At 42.3% G+C, this 17080-nt stretch overlaps 1 protein-coding gene across 1 annotated transcript; it reads right to left on the reverse strand.

The window, feature by feature from the left end:
* Positions 1-1686: 1686 nt before the first annotated feature.
* On the reverse strand, positions 1687-16627 carry LOC115206192 (succinate dehydrogenase [ubiquinone] cytochrome b small subunit B, mitochondrial-like). The gene is made up of 4 exons (XM_029772883.1): positions 16502-16627; positions 15423-15533; positions 5971-6121; positions 1687-3477 (listed from the first exon to the last, which is right to left on the reverse strand). Exons 1-4 carry the CDS (start codon positions 16548-16550, stop codon positions 3312-3314), a joined length of 477 nt encoding a protein of 158 aa, XP_029628743.1. The 5' UTR covers positions 16551-16627; the 3' UTR covers positions 1687-3311.
* Between the last annotated feature and the right edge of the window lie 453 nt (positions 16628-17080).

The following is a 17080-nucleotide window of genomic DNA, read 5'->3' on the forward strand; positions in this document are numbered from 1 at the left end:
TTTTGGGGGGGGCTTTAACCCCTGAATCTGTGTCCGGTAAATCGGCCCTCAAAGTATGGTACAGAGACAGGATTGGGTAGGTTACTTTTTAAATGTAATCCGTTACTAGTTACCTGCCAAATTGTAATCAGTAACGTAACTTTTGGATTACCCAAACTCAGTAACGTAATCTGATTACATCGTTACTTTTAGATTACTTTCCCCTTAAGAGGCATTAGAATAAGACATAAATGTTACCAATGGAACAACATCTATTGCAGGATAAATCAATGTTAAAGTTTACAGAGCTGGCCATATATGGATGTTACATTTTACTTTATGGGTTGGTTATGTAGGCTTGTTCTAACCCATCACTTTCTATTACATGTGATATATGATTAAATGATATCTTCAATTAATATAATTTCTAAGTCCAAAATTGGATGTAGCAACTACATTGGAAGACATTGCTTGGACAGTAGCCTACAAAAGTCTATACCAGCTTTTTCCCTGTGATCCATCAAACACATTTGGTGTGTTATCATAGTGGTCAGACTCGCTCAATTGGAACAAACTTACATTTGCACATTTTTTCAAGGCTGATTTGAATGTCATTAAGAAAAGTGTCCAAGATTTTTTTCGCAAACATCCTTTCTGAATTTAAAAGTAATCCTCCAGTTTTTCAAAAGTATCTGTAATCTGATTACAATGTTTTTGTAATCCGTTACTCCCCAACCCTGTAGAGATTAGGCTACTGATGCTCCTGCATATCACAACCCCATACACCAGGGAAGATCATGTGACATGTGACAAAAAAGTACTTTTGTACGCATACTGCTGCAAGACATACAGTATTTTGCTTTGTTGAATGCATATTTTGTCTTGTTTTCTGGTTTCTAGATGATTGCCAGTTCAATATCCAATTCTATAGAAACAATGACATGCCCAGAGGAAGGGCTGTTACTCTCTCTGACTGACTCTGACCTTTTAAGCAAACTTATATGGTGTGCTGCAAGAATTTAAACCAAAAAGGCGTTTCTGCCAAACCACTGGAAAGCATATACATTTTGAATACAGACATTTGCATTCATTTTGAAATTAACAGTGCTTACATCTACGTTACATGTAATGTATGGCTTTATTTTCCAGCTGAACTTCCCACAAAGCAACAAACACACACTGAAAAGTCTCTTTAGCCTTTGGGTTGACAACTGGGTCGGGTTCAGCAGTTCAAGAAAAAACATCCGTGTTCCCCTTATGAAACAAGACCATTTCAGTTTCTCCCAATTGAACACAACCCAGGTGTGATTATTACTGTACCTTGATACCAGCTGTTTGCACAAACACACTTCACCTTGACAAGACAAAGGTAACCAAAAAACCCTACCCTATTTTCCCCCAGGAGCAATCTTTGGCTGAGCTCTTCATGGAACTAATTATTGGTACAACTGACTGCAGATTTCAGTCAGGTCGAGTCCGTGAGCTTTGAGGCTGTACCAGATGCAGAGCTCATGAAGTTAGTCCTCAGGGAGGTGCCTGAGTGTTTATATGGATTTATAAAATCCTGGAATATGACAGAGTTTATGGTACTTTTGTTAAGCCACTGAACTCATCAGCAGTGCATATAGAATAGAAAGTTATTTTTACAATGAGGGACCATTTGTATTAATGCTTAAATACCCATTATAAAGTATCAACAGCTAATGATTGCTTAGTCATTCTCAACAGTTGAGTTTAATGATTACACTAATATCGGCAGTACTTCAAGTCAGTGTACACGTCGTTCAAATTACTAATGAGAAATGTTAATAAATCATCAGAATACTTCCTCACAGACAGACACGTTCTGTGTGTAGTTTACCATCCACTCAATACATAAACAGAAATCTGTAATCTTGTCAAACACAATCCATAATATCCACTTTATTCTGAAGCTAATTTGTGCGTAACAATCTGACCGAACAGATTGGTGACATGTATAAATCAATGAGACCTAATAAAAAGACAAAACAGTTGAATTTCCAAAGCCATTTAAGCTTTCAGACATGTGTAGTAGTAGGACAAAGACCTTCATGTTTCTTGGCTGTTTAACTAGGACAACTCCTACTTGTTTCAGCCGACACTCCCAACAGTACAAAATAAAACGATGCCATTTTGACCAGGTGCATGCACTCATGACTTAACTTCATGACGCTTAGCAGCTGTTCATACATACACTTTATCAGATAAATGGAAAATGTCATTCCTGCCAACAGTGTATAAACGCTAAGCAAGAGTGATGCCAGGCACAGCTGTGTAAGTAAATTATGCACAATACTATAAAACCAGGATATTGTAATTTGACTGACAACAAACAGGGTTGGTACAAGTGGAAGCGCAATGGTGTACAGATCAGTATGGCTACTCTTCTACATGCTCAACCTGGGATGTGCTCAGTGAGGTGAAATGTTTAGAACGTTGCAGTTAGAAATGCCATGAATAGAGCTGTGGCGATGCCCAATTCTGCATGACAAATCATATTCTACAAAATGCATATCCATCTAAACATTTTATAACATCACATCCCTTCTGAGCAGACCCATAAAGTCCAGAACAGTATGGCTACGGTTTAAATACTGCTAGTGGTCACACCCATTTGCTCTTGTCAATCAAATCAGACTGCAAGGTCAAACAGACTAAATGTGTGGCACTAAGCCGACTGCAATGGTCTCGAAGGGCACTAGCTGGTATTTACAGATTGGTGACGGACACAAAACATACCACATAAGGATGCAATGTCTACATAATAAATTAAGTTAGTACAGAACAGATGAAGTAATTTGCCATACTAGATCTGAAATTAAAGACATATGTAAATCACTGGATACTTCCTCATAAGCATTACAAAGTGTTATGTATATTAGCAGTTTGATAACAGGAGTGAACTCAGTGAGGGGAAGCTAGAAATGCATTGAATAAACCTGACAATTCCATCTACAAAATGCATTTCTATCGACGCGTTCTGTAAAATTGCACCCTCTAACAGGCCCCAGGTAGAAGTTAACCGTATAACATTTCACTAAACGGCAGCATACACTGCAGCGTGTGTATGCATGTTTGATTGGGGTCAGAAGGACAACTTATATTTAGTTTAGTCCACATCATAAATCAACAGGAGCAGATCATTAACAGGCCTGTTGAAGCACAACAGAAACCTCAACATGAATTACAATACTTGTGAAATGATATATTTATAGAAATGTACATAATCCCTTGAATGTTTACAATCATACCAGAACAAGATGGCCGATGTCCCAGTGCCCACATCCCCCCCATCCCAAACCTCAGTCCATTCATTTGCTCCATAATAGGGCCACCGCTTTGCAAATGCCTACATCGTTGTAGTTGAAGTAGCAGAGACCGGCAAAGGTGACAGTCGATAACAGGAAGAGGCCTGCGTTGGCCATCTTGATCTTCGGTTCTCCATGAACATAGTCCGTTAAGACTTGTCCAATCCCCCTGAGGAGATAAGACAAAAGAAATGTATGAGACTGCTTAGAGCCACAATATTACTGAATAGCCAGTGATTTAGTGCTAAAAAAAGGCTAAGTGACCCTCCTTATACAATTTGTGGTAAACAAGGGCAAAATTAAAGTGGCTAAACATTTAACCATTGTTCTCTCAATTTTTTGGGGGCACTGAACAAATTCCAGGTCTGAGCGCAAACTTTAACGTTGTGAAAATTCTGCAACTTCCAGCACGCGTGTACTGTGAACACTGAGGCTGTACCCGCTTTAAAGTTACAGTTAAGAGGCCAAGTAGGCTATTTGATTGTAATGTGGGCCTATCAGAGTGGCCTACCATCAAAAACAATGTGGAAAATGCATCCCATAACATTTTAACATTGAAATATGATCTACCATTCAGCCTACAGCAGCAGCCAATGTGTAGTGTGCAATGTAAGCCTACATTACATGAGACTTTTGGTTGAAAAAAAAAACATGCAGGGCTTGACATGAACCTGTTTTATCCGCTTGTCCTTTAGACGAGGTGGCTTAAAATGTTGTTTGATGCAAGAAACCACATTTAAATAAAATGCATTACTCCCATACCATTATTACAGAGAAGCAGACAAATTATGCTACCCTCTCTCGCTTTGATCGCTTTGATCTCATCCGATTGACCAGCGGTAGGCCTATAGTACACTTGATTTGCTCTCCGAGCCAGCCGGGAAGGCAGAGTTTGTACCTTCAGACATGAAATGGTTCAAAATGGCAACATACCCGGCATGCTGGACAGCTGAATCGGGTGCACCTATCACCAACAGCCCGAGTCAAAAGAAAATAAAGGAACAAGGATTTCCCGTAGTTTTTTTTGACAAATGTTTGGCAATTGAATAGGAATGCCTTGGAGATCGACCAGTCGATCACAATCAACCAGTTGGTGACCACTGCTCTACAAAGCTGAGTGAAGTTTAATCTCGTGCTTCCCTCTGGTGGAGCTGCACGGCAGTCTCTGGTGGAGCTGCACGGCAGTCTCTGGTGGAGCTGCACGGCAGTCTCTGGTGGAGCTGCACGGCAGTCTCTGGTGGAGCTGCACGGCAGTCTCTGGTGGAGCTGCACGGCTTAGAGATTCAACATTGGCGTTAACCCTCCTACGCCACTGGTCCTGACGGTACACAGTCCTGACTTCATTGGCTTCCCCAGGGTAATGTTTGGGAGAGGGAATTGGACAAATGCATAATTTGGATGGCTGAAGACCCATCAGAGAACACACCAAAAGCTCAAGGCACCATCATGTGATCTTAGTTAGGTTATTCTTTGTTTAGACTACAGGGTGGGGTGTCTTGTCCTGTTTATGTAGCCCATGTGAAACGGCTAGCTAGTTAGCAGTGCGCGCTAGTAGCGTTCAATCAATGACGTCGCTCTGAGACCTAGATGTAGTCGTTTCCTTTGCTCTGTAAGGGCTGCAGCTTTTGTGGAGCGACAGTTAACGAGGCTTTGTGGGTGACTGTTGTTGATGTGTTCGGAGGGTCCCTAGTTCGAGCCCAGGTTGGGGTAAGGAGAGGGACGGAAGCAATACCATTACATTGAGAACAATCAGAACTGTAAGCATTCAGGGATAAGGAATGGTGAAATCCTTGAATAGTGCCTAAAGAGAGAAGCAAATCTTATTTACATAGCAGTGGCCTTGGAGGTCAGAGCTTCGTAGGCGGGCTCATAGTGTTCCTCAGTTAACTGGACAATGGTGGTATTTGATGACTCCAGTTCAAATAGCGGCACTCACACAGCCTTAGCAAGTTAAATGGTACTGATCTCCTGGAACATATGTGGAGCGCGGTTTTAAAAATGGCTGCATACGTCACAAAAGTAGCACAGGTGGAAAAGCCATGTGGTATTACACATGACCAGCATTCTTAAGCGTCATCTTGATGTTCAAAAAAATATATATGAGCGTGCATTTCAGCTCCTCAGTGACAAGTTTGACAATTAGCTGGTTTTCATTAGAGGGACATGCCTTGAGGATATCCAAGTACCCAAAACTAAAACCTAAAGGGTATTAACACCACACATGACTAGGATTTGTGCTTTAAACCTGCCACTTTCATTTAGTCAGTGGTCTAGCAATGGCATAGTGCCCCAGGGCGACATTAAGCCCACCTCCTTCAAAAAGCTCTCGTAAATGAAAGCAAATAAATGCTAAGAACAAAACAGTTTTTGCATGAGCAGAAATGTAGTGGACATAGACTTGGTTGGTTATCCCAACCACTTGCCTACTCTACTCTATTCACTATTGTCCTCCATAAAAGCTTCCAATGTAGTCACAACACAAGTACATTTCAAGCTGAAAAACTATGGTCTGAGGTTATTCAGAACATGTGCAACAATTTTGTCCCGGAAATGATCGTTTGTGGAAATATGAAAGGAAAAACATTTAACCAGAATAAGGAAGAGACAGCTGGCCAGTGCCCTTTAAACCAATTAACATTTTTAGAGGGGAAACTTGTCTTACCAGTGGCCATGCAGGGTGAGGGCAGCAGCCAGTGAGTAGTCAATAGCAGGTCCAGGGAAGTAGTAGGCAGCAGGCCCCATGGCCAGCAGCAGTACGCTTACCACACGCTCTCCTGTCCAATGCAGGGAGGCAGCTTTGGACACAGAGCCGGCTGCAAAAGGGCAAATAACAAAACATTAAATCATACATCCACATGCAGAAATAACCTATTGTGGAGAGAGGGTGATAATCATTTAAACAAAGACTCATCATTGAGGGGCGGCAGGTAGGCTAGTGGTTAGAGTGTTGGGCTAGTAACCGAAAGGTTGCTGGATTGAATCCCCAAGCTGACAAGGTAAAAATCTAGCGTTCTGCCACTGAACAAGGCAGGTAAAGGCCTACTATAAATCTGACATGTTTTTAGCACATAGAAACAATTAGGTTTGTCTGTTAGCCTACAGATGTTTTTGCGTTTAACAATTGTTCCAGTCAGTTGAAGTTTCTATCTTTGAGGTTCTATTATACACACCAGAGGAGATTGCATAGGGAAGGATGGCTCATAATAAATAGGCGGAACGGAGCAAGTGGAATCAAACACCTGGAAACCATGTGATGTATTTGATACCATTCCACTGATTCCACTCCAGCCATTACCACGAGCCCATCCTCCTCAATTAAGGTGCCACCAACCTCCTGTGGCCAGCTGTTGCTTAGGTTCTCAAGTTTCACTAGATATCACAGTTCAAACATCATGCAATGTGTTGGCTAACCTAAATAATGGACCTTGTGGCTGCAAGGAGCCAATGTAAGTTGCTAGCTAGCATTGATTGTTTTTTATAAGATAAGTTTAATCTTCACATAATCACTAGTTAACTACATGGTTGATGATATTACTAGGTTAACTAGCTTGTCCTGCATTGCATATAAATTAACAGGCACTGCATTGATTATCATCGAATCACAGCCTACTTCGCCAAACGGGTGATGATTTAACAAAAGCGCAGTGCCAAAAAAAGCACAATCGTTGCACAAATGTACCTAACCATAAACATCAATGCCTTTCTTAAAATCAATACACAGAAGTATATTTTTTTTAAACCTGCATATTTAGTTAAAAAATTCATGTTAGCAGGCAATATTAACTAGGGAATTTGTCACTTCTCTTGCGTTCAGTGCAAGCAGAGTCAGGGTATATGCAACAGTTTGGGCCCCCTGGCGAACTGTGAACTAATTAGCCAGAATTTTACATAATTATGACATAATATTGAAGGTTGTGCAATGTAACAGCAATATTTAGACTTAGGGTTTCCACCCGTTCGATAAAAGACGCAATGGTTCCGTATTTCACTGAAAGAATAAACGTTTTGTTTTCAAAATGGTCGGTTCACCTCCGGATGAAAAGCGTGCCCAAAGTAAACTGCCTGCTCCTCAGGCCCAGAAGCTAGAATATGCATATAATTGGTAAATTTGGATAAAAAACGCAAAAGTTTCCAAAACTGTTACAACAATGTCTGTGAGTATAACAGAACTGATATGGCAGGCGAAAACCTGAAAAATCCATCCAGCAAGTGGGATTTTTTAATGTTTGTAGGTCTCTCTTGAATGCCATTACAGTATCCATTGACTTAGGACTCAAATTGCAATTTTTTTTATTTCACCTTTATTTAACCAGGTAGGCAAGTTGAGAACAAGTTCTCATTTACAATTGCGACCTGGCCAAGAAAGCAAAGCAGTTCGACAACATACAAAAACACAGAGTTACACATGGAGTAAAACAACATACAATCAATGATGCAGTAGAAAAAAATAAGACTATATACAATGTGAGCAAATGATGTGAGATAAGGGAGGTAAAGGCAAAAAAAAGGCCATGGTGGCAAAGTAAATAAAGTATAGCAAGTAAAACACTGGAATGGTAGATTTGTAGTTTGAAGAAAGTTCAAAGTTAAAATATAAATAATATGGTGCAAAGGAGCAAAAATAAATTAAATAAATACAGTAGGGGAAGAGGTAGTAGTTTGGGCTAAATTGTAGATGGGCTATGTACAGGTGCAGTGATCTGGGAGCTGCTCTGATAGCTGGTGCTTAAAGCTAGTGAGGGAGATAAGTGTTTCCAGTTTCAGAGATTTTTGTAGTTCGTTCCAGTCATTGGCAGCAGAGAACTGGAAGGAGAGACGACCAAAGGAGGAGTTGGCTTTAGGGGTGACCAGAGAGATATACCTGCTGGAGCGCGTGCTACAGGTGGGTGCTGCTATGTTGACCAGTGAGCGGAGATAAGGGGGGACTTTACCTAGCAGGGTCTTGTAGATGACCTGGAGCCAATGTGTTTGGCGACGATTATGAAGCGAAGGCCAGCCAACGAGAGCGTACAGGTCGCAGTGGTAGGTAGTATATGTGGCTTTGGTGACAAAACAGATGGCACTGTGATAGACTGCATCCAATCTGTTGAGTAGAGTGTTGGAGACTATTTTATAGATGACATCACCGAAGTCGAGGATAGACTGCATCCAGCTTGTTGAGTAGGGTATTGGAGGCTATTTTGTAAATGACATCGCCGAAGTCGAGGATTGGTAGGATGGTCAGTTTTACGAGGGTATGTTTGGCAGCATGAGTGAAGGATGCTTTGTTGCGAAATAGGAAGCCAATTCTAGATTTAACTTTGGATTGGAGATGATTGATGTGAGTCTGGAAGGAGAGTTTACAGTCTAACCAGACACCTAGGTATTTGTAGTTGTCCACAAATTCTAAGTTAGAAAAGTCCAGAGAAGTGATGCTGGACAGGCGGGCAGGTGCAGGCAGCGATCGGTTAAAGAGCATGCATTTAGTTTTACTTGTATTTAGGAGCAGTTGGAGGCCACGGAAGGAGAGTTGTATGGCATTGAAGCTCGTCTGGAGGGTTGTTAACACAGTGTCCAAAGAAGGGCCAGAAGTATACAGAATGGTGTCGTCTGCATAGAGGTGGATCAGAGATTCACCAGCAGCAAGAGCGACATCATTGATGTATACAGAGAAAAGAGTTGGCCCAAGAATTGAACCCTGTGGTACCCCCATAGAGACTGCCAGAGGTCCGGACAGCAGGCCCTCCGATTTGACACACTGAACTCTGTCAGAGAAGTAGTTGGTGAACCAGGCGACGCAATCGTTTGAGAAACCAAGGCTACTGAGTCTGCCGATGAGGATGTGGTGATTAACAGAGTCAAAAGCTTTGGCCAGGTCAATGAATACGGCAGCACAGTATTGTTTCTTATCGATGGCGGTTACGATGTCGTTTAGGACCTTGAGCGTGGCTGAGGTGCACCCATGACCAGCTCTGAAACCAGATTGCATAGCGGAGAGGGTGCGGTGGTATTCGAAATGGTCGGTAATCTGTTTGTTGACTTGGCTTTCGAAGACCTTAGAAAGACAGGGTAGGATGGATATAGGTCTGTAGCAATTTGGGTCAAGAGTGTCACCTCCTTTGAAGAGGGGGATGACAGCAGCTGCTTTCCAATCTATGGGAATCTCAGACGACACGAAAGAGAGATTGAACAGGCTAGTAATAGGGGTTGCAATAATTTCGGCAGATAATTTTAGAAAGAAAGGGTCCAGATTGTCAAGCCCAGCTGATTTGTAGGGGTCCAGATTTTGCAGCTCTTTCAGAACATCAGCTGAATGGATTTGGGAGAAGGAGAAATGGGGAGGCTTGGGCGAGTAGCTGTGGGGGGTGCAGTGCTGTTGAATGCAGTAGGGGTAGTTAGGTGGAAAGCATGGCCAGCTGTAGAAAAATGCTTATTGAAATTCTCAATTATAGTGGGCTTATCGGTGGTGACAGAGTTTCCTATCCTCAGTGCAGTGGGCAGCTGGGAGGAGGTGCTCTTATTCTCCATGGACTTTACAATGTCCCAGAACTTTTTAGAGTTTGACTTGCAGGAAGCAAATTTCTGTTTGAAAAAGCTAGCCTTGGCGTTTCTAACTGCCTGTGTGTATTGGTTTCTAACTTCCCTGAAAAGGTGCATATCGCGGGGGCAGTTCGATGCTAATGCAGAACGCCACAGGATATTTTTGTGTTGGTTAAGGGCAGTCAGGTCTGGGGAGAACCAAGGGCTATATCTGTTCCTGGTTCTAAATTTCTTGAAAGGGGCATGCTTATTTAAGATGGTGAGGAAGGCATTTAAAAAAAATAACCAGGCATCCTCTACTGACGGGATGAGGTCAATATCCTTCCAGGATACCAGGGCCAGGTCGATTAGAAAGGCTTGCTCGTTGAAATGTTTCAGGGAGCGTTTGACAGTGATGAGTGGAGGTCGTTTGACCGCTGACCCATTACGGGCGCAGGCAATGAGGCAGTGATCGCTGAGATCTTGGTTGAAAACAGCAGAGGTGTATTTAGAGGGCACGTTGGTTAGGATGATTTCTATGAGGGTGCCAGTGTTTGCGGCTTTGGGGTTGTACCAGGTGGGTTCATTAATAATTTGTGTGAGATTAAGGGCATCAAGCTTGGATTGTAGGATGGCTGGAGTGTTAAGCATGTCCCAGTTTAGGTCACCTAGTAGCACGAGCTCTGAAGATGGATGGGGGGCAATCAGTTCACATATGGTGTCCAGAGCACAGCTAGGGGCCGAGGGGGGTCTATAGCAGGCGGCAACGGTGAGAGACTTGTTTTTGGAGAGGTGGATTTTTAAAAGTAGAAGTTCAAATTGTTTGGGTACAGACCTGGATAGCAGGACAGAACTCTGCAGGCTATCTCTGCAGTAGATTGCAACACCGCCCCCTTTGGTCGTTCTATCTTGTCTGAAAACGTTGTAGTTAGGGATGAAGATTTCAGAGTTTTTGGTGGACTTCCTAAGCCAAGATTCAGACACAGCTAGGACATCCGGGTTGGCAGAGTGTGCTAAAGCAGTGAATAAAACAAACTTAGGGAGGAGGCTTCTAATGTTAACATGCATGAAACCAAGGTTATTACGGTTACAGAAGTCATCAAAAGAGAGCGCCTGGGGAGTAGGAGTGGAGCCAGGCACTGCAGGGCCTGGATTCACCTCTACATCCCCAGAGGAGCAGAGAAGAATAAGTATGAGGGTACGGCTAAAAGCTATAAGAATTGGTCGTCTGTGACGTCCAGAATAGAGAGAAAAAGGAGCAGGTTTCTGGGGCCGATAAAATAGCTTCAAGGTATAATGTACAGACAAAGGTATGGTGGGATGTGAGTACAGAGGAGGTAAACCTAGGCATTTAGTGATTATGAGAGAGATATTGTCTCTAGAAACATCATTGAAACCAGAAGATGTCATAGCATGTGAGGGTGGAAGAACTGAGAGGTTGGATAAGGTATAATGAGCAGGGCTAGAGGCTCTACAGTGAAATAAGCCAATAAACACTAACCAGAGCAGCAATGGACATTGCATATTGACATTAAGGAGAGGCATGCTTAGCCGAGTGATCAAAGGGTCCAGTGAGATTCAGACAGCTAGCCGGGCCATAGGTAGCAAGCTGGTGGAAGATGGAGGGAGGTCTGTTTTTAGCCACCTCGTGCGTTTCCGTCTGTGGGGTAGTGGGGTTCCGTGTGGAAGGGGGGACCAATTCCTATGGCTTCCACTAGATGTCAAGTCTTTAGAAATTGTTTCAGGCTTGTATTCTGAAAAATGAGGGAGTAAGACCACTTTGAATGAGTGGACCATTCAGTGTCCCCGAGGGGTTTTCATGCGCGCGACCGAGAGAACGACTTTCTTGTTTTCCTTTTATATTGACGAAGCTTTTGTCTGGTTGAAATGTTATTGATTATTATGACCAAAAAAATAACCTGAGGACTGACTATAAACATCGTTTGACATGTTTCTACAAACTTTACTGATACTTTTCGGATTTTTCGTCTGTTACTGCCTTTGAGCCTGTGGATTACTGAACAAAACGGAGGTTTTTGGATATAAAGAGGGACTTTATCGAACAAAACTAACATGAGTAAATGGGAGTTTTGTGAGTGCAACCATAGAAGATCAAAGGTAAGTGATTAATTTTATTGCTATTTCTGACTTTTGTAACTCCTCTACTTGGCTGGTAACGGTTTGTAATGATTTGTCTGCGTGCGTTGTTCTCAGATAATCGCATGGTATGCTTTCACCGTAAAGCCTTTTTGAAATCTGACACCGTGGTTGGATAAACAATAAGTTAATCTTTAAACCGATGTATAACACGTATGTTTTATGAATTTTTATAATGAGTATTTCTGTTTTTGAATTTGGCGCTCTGCAATTTCACAGGATGTTGGCCAGGTGGGACACCCCCTAGAGAGGTTAATGACCAAAGGCTCGTATGTGTTTATTATATTATAATTAAGTCTATGATTTGATATTTGATAGTGCAGTCTGACTGAGCAGTGGTAGGCAGCAGCAGGCGCGTAAGCATTCATTCAAACAGCACTTTACTGCGTTTGCCAGCAGCTCTTAACAATGCTTAAAGCACAGCGCTGTTTGACTACCTACCTATCAACTCCCGAGATTAGGCTGGCAATACCAAAGTGCCTATAAGAACATGCAATAGTCAAAAGGTATATGAAATACAAATGGTAGAGAGAGAAATAGTCGACGCATCATAATTCCTATAATAACTACAACCTAAAACTTCTTAACTGGGAATATTGAACCAGCAGCTTTCATATGTTCTGATCAAGGAACTTAAATGTTTATTTTTTTTATTTTTTTTTAAACTTTTTTTTACATTTACATTTTAGTCATTTAGCAGACGCTCTTATCCAGAGCGACTTACAGTAGTGAATACATACATTTCATTTTTTGTATTTTTGTACTGGCCCCCCGTGGGAATCGAACCCACAACCCTGGCGTTGCACACGCCATGCTGGCGTTGCAAACACCATGCTGGCGTTGCAAACACCATGCTCTACCAACTGAGCCACAGGGAAGGCTAACATGGCACATATTGCACTTTTACTTTCTTCTCCAACACTGTTGTTGCATTATTTAAACCAAATTGAACATGTTTCATTACTTATTTGAGACCAAATAGATTTTATTTGTATTCTATTAAGTTATAAGTGTTCATCGTTAATTCAGTAGTTGTAGTTATTACACACACACATAAAAAAAGAGAAAAGAATCGGCCGATTAATCACTATGGCCTTTTTTTGGTCCTCTAATAATCGGTAGCGGCGTTGAAAAATCATAAATCGGTCGACTGGTAATTTGTACATGTAGGTAGAGGTGAAGTGACTATGCATAGATAAACAGCAAGTAGCAGCAGTGTACAAAACAAATGGGGGGGGGGTCAATGAAATAGTCCGGTGGCCATTTGATTAATTGTTCAGTCTTACGGCTTGGGGGTAGAAGCTGTTAAGGAGCCTTTTGGTCCTAGACTTGGCACTCCGGTACCGCTTGACGTGGGGTAGCAGAGAAAAGTTTATGACTTGGGTGACTGGAGTCTGACAATTTCATGGGCTTTCCTCTGACACCGCCTATGATATAGGTCCTGGATTGCAGGAAGCTTGGCCCCAGCGATGTACTGGGCCATACGCACTACCCTCTGTAGCACCTCAGATGCCGAGCAGCTGCCATACCAGGCGGTGATGCAACCGGTCAGTAGCCTCTAAATGGTGCAGCTGTATAACTTTGAGGATCTGGGGATCCATGCCAAATCTTTTCAGTCCCCTGAGGGGTAAAAGGTTTTGTCGTACCCTTTTCACGACAGTCTTGGTGTGTTTGGACCATGATAGCTCATTGGTGATGTGGACACCAAGGAACTTGAAACTCTCGACCCGCTCCACCACAGCCCCGTTGCTGAGAATGGGGGCGTGTTGGGGCCTCCTTTTCCTGTAGTCCACGATAATCTCCTTTGTCTTGCTCACGTTGAGGGAGAGGTTGTTGTCCTGGCACCACACTGCCAGGTCTCTGACCTCCTCCCTATCGGCTGTCTCATCATTGTCGGTGACCAGGCCTACCACTGTGTCGTCGGCAAACTTAAATGATGGTGTTGGAGTCGTGTTTGGCTACGCAGTTGTGGTTGAACAGGGAGTACAGGAGAGGACTAAGTACACACCCCTGAGGGGCCCCAGTGTTGAGGATCAGTGTGGCAGATGTGTTTTTGCCTACCCTTACCACCTCGGGGAGGACCGTCTCTGTCAGGTGATGTTGGCTTTCGCCGACTGGTCGAGCACCGGTACACACTTACAAGTGCGCTATTTTTCAGATGTTGCCCTACAGGAGTTACACAGTAATAGTGTCGCTGCTATTAGTGTCACGACTGACATTTAGACCAGCAATATCAGCCCCATGAGCATGCTGAGTCTGACAGCCCAGTGGGTGGTCGAGGATTTCGTGCTGAGGAAAGTACTGAGAACATGAACACACTAACTAGCTCCATTCATACAACTGGCTGGTGAAATAAGCTCCTCAACTGTGCCCGCAGCAGACGTGATACCCTCTGTCATGGCATTGAAATGCCTGCTCAACAAAACTGGCGACACAGGCAGTGAACAATTGATTCGGTGGCATTCTCTTTACTGTGACTTTGATGCAGACAAGAAACAGGGTTTACGTGAAATGTTACATACACAGCTGGACAAGATAGAAGACAGTGACAGTGCGCACTGAGGAAGAGGTGCCACGGACAGAGATGAAACTTCACTGCTTGACATGCATGACGAAATCCTGGTTGAGAATGAAACGACGGAACAGCACAGTAAGTAAGTGAAAGAAATAGGTTTTGATTATGTTTTACTGGTAATGGGGACATATACGTAAATGCCAACAACAAAACGCTGTTGTGTGTAACCTTTATTTAACTAGGCAAGTCAGTTAAGAACAAATTCTTATTTACAATGACGGCCTACCTGGCCAAACCCAGACGACGCTGGGCCAATTGTGCGCCGCCCTATGGGACTCCCAATCAAGACCAGATGTGATACAGCCTGGATTCGAACCAGGGACTGTAGTGACACCTCTTGCACTGAGATGCAGTGCCTTAGACCACTGCGTCAATGTGTTAACTATTTAACCATACTAGAATGCTTAAAAGGCCGCTAAAATGTTAAATATCGGTATCGTTTTTTTTTGGCAAGAAAAATATTGGATATCGGTCAAAAATGTCATATCGGTGCATCACTAGTACCAACCACACAAACAACATGCCAGTGGGGACATCACTAACTGGCTCCCTGACAAATGACTTAACCCCCCCTCTCTCAAGTCCTTCTTACATGATACAATTCAGTGTATAAGAGAAAGCAAGAAAATACTTGAATCCCCTTAGGTGTAGGGCTGTAGACTCTAATCATAATATAGGCCTACCACTCACCTTACATAACATGTAGCCTAACCTGAACATTGATTACTTTAAGGAATCATAAAAATCTCAAACACACAATGGCCATAGTGTTATGGTAAGACCGGTACTCATCTTAGGCAACACATATAGCCCATTATTAATCTTTGAGCCTACAGTTTGCCTGGAGCACTATCAGCAAAACTCTTATCGTGGGAACAACAAACCACGGAGAGATGAGGATCCATGAATCCTAGCCGTCAACAGGTAGGACTGGTCTCGGTCCTTTTGCTGTGTGACCAAGGGTCGTGCAAGCAGAGAGCTGCGATAAAACAGAACTGTAGGGAGAAGACAAATCAGTGTCATGAACTATGACAATATTTCAACTAAATCACAATATTTACTGTTCAATTATAAGTAGGCTATAAAATAAGACAAAGCAACAAAAAAACAATATGGCTTAGGCTATAATGTAATGTCAATTGTTCACACATGGCTCAGTTACAAAATGTGAATATTATTTCACATAGGCCTTTAATAAGTCAGAGGATGAGTCTTTCTTCCCTCAAACTGTAAGGAGTATCATGAATAAACCATTCCATGTGTTATGTGGTTGTCATCAATTAGGGGTGGCCTATCTGGTTTATATTTTTTTAGGGTAACTTGTTTGTGTGCATCTTGTGTCTTGGTAGTTGTTTTAAAGTAGTATATCTACAACTAGCAGTCACATAAGGTAATGGCAACTATTCGAGGAACTGAAGCACAGGCAGCCAAAGACATAGAAGTAGGGATGAATTGGATTCATGCCACAGTATGTGGAATTGATAGGGGTTAGAATAGCCTAAAATGTATATAGAATATTTTGAAAAGTGATAGATTATGTTGAGTTGGCCTTAGTTCCTACCAAACATGAGGCCTAAAACTGATAAAGTGTTTAGAATCGAGGTTGGTCATTTTAGCTGCTTCAGGCTACTTTACGAGATCCGTAAAAAGATCTGATTCAATGCAGAGTGAAGCCGGCTACTGAAGTCAGTGACAGCTCGCGCAGTAAGCCTGGCGGTTAAGAGCGTTGTGCAAGTAACCAAAAGATTACTGGTTCGAAACCCCGAGCCGACTAGGTGAAGTCACTATGAACTTGAAAAGTCGTTGCTTTGCTCATCCATCAGCTAACATTAGCTGGCTAGCTACTAGCAAATTACGATATGTATGTACAACGTTACTTTGGACAAAAAACTGTAATTATCAAGAACAACGATATGAAATATACACAATTGTGGAATTAACAGATACACACAAAGACACCTACGTTTGACACCTCTGTGGCAGACCGAACTTATCCTGACGATGGCTGCCATGACGATTACCCAACCAAGGTCACACAAATCTTACCCGGATGTAGTTGCCGTTTTGTCCACTGCTGACCAAGAGTTTTTAAGCACTGCATGATAGTCGACTGCGGATGCTTCTTCGTCTTCACATATGCCACATAAACTGCATTTAATCTAAACAATTATGCAATGTTTTCTTGATCTTGGTTTAATAGGCGTTTTCCAATAATAATGTATAAGACACACACATATATATATATATATATCAATTTTTAGCAAACTTTATGGACAATGTTGATCTGCAAAAAGAGAAGACTGCACATTGCAATATGTTTCCAAATGTTTTATAACAACATGTTGACCACAAGGTCTGCATCTGGTCCCAGACATTGACAACTCCTGTAGAAAGTCTGCATTCAAGTAAGATGATAAACACTTATACTACCTGAGGATAATACTAAACATGACTCTGAAATACATTTTGAATTCTGGATTTAATAAGTAAGAACTAGGCTAAATCCTGTTTTACTAGACTACATCCCCGGGCAGTACTAATA

This window comes from Salmo trutta, chromosome 13 (assembly GCF_901001165.1).
Source record: "Salmo trutta chromosome 13, fSalTru1.1, whole genome shotgun sequence".
NCBI lineage: Eukaryota > Metazoa > Chordata > Actinopteri > Salmoniformes > Salmonidae > Salmo > Salmo trutta.

Bases quoted from the DNA above. Each gene is read 5' to 3' on its own strand.
- LOC115206192 (XM_029772883.1), bottom strand. From the start codon at position 16,550: ATGGCAGCCATCGTCAGGATAAGTTCGGTCTGCCACAGAGGTGTCAAA. The intron at 15,534-16,501 runs GTAGGTGTCTTT...TTCTCCCTACAG, and splicing joins CTGCCACAGAGGTGTCAAAC to TTCTGTTTTATCGCAGCTCT. The intron at 3,478-5,970 runs GTAAGACAAGTT...TTATCTCCTCAG, and splicing joins CTCACCCTGCATGGCCACTG to GGGGATTGGACAAGTCTTAA.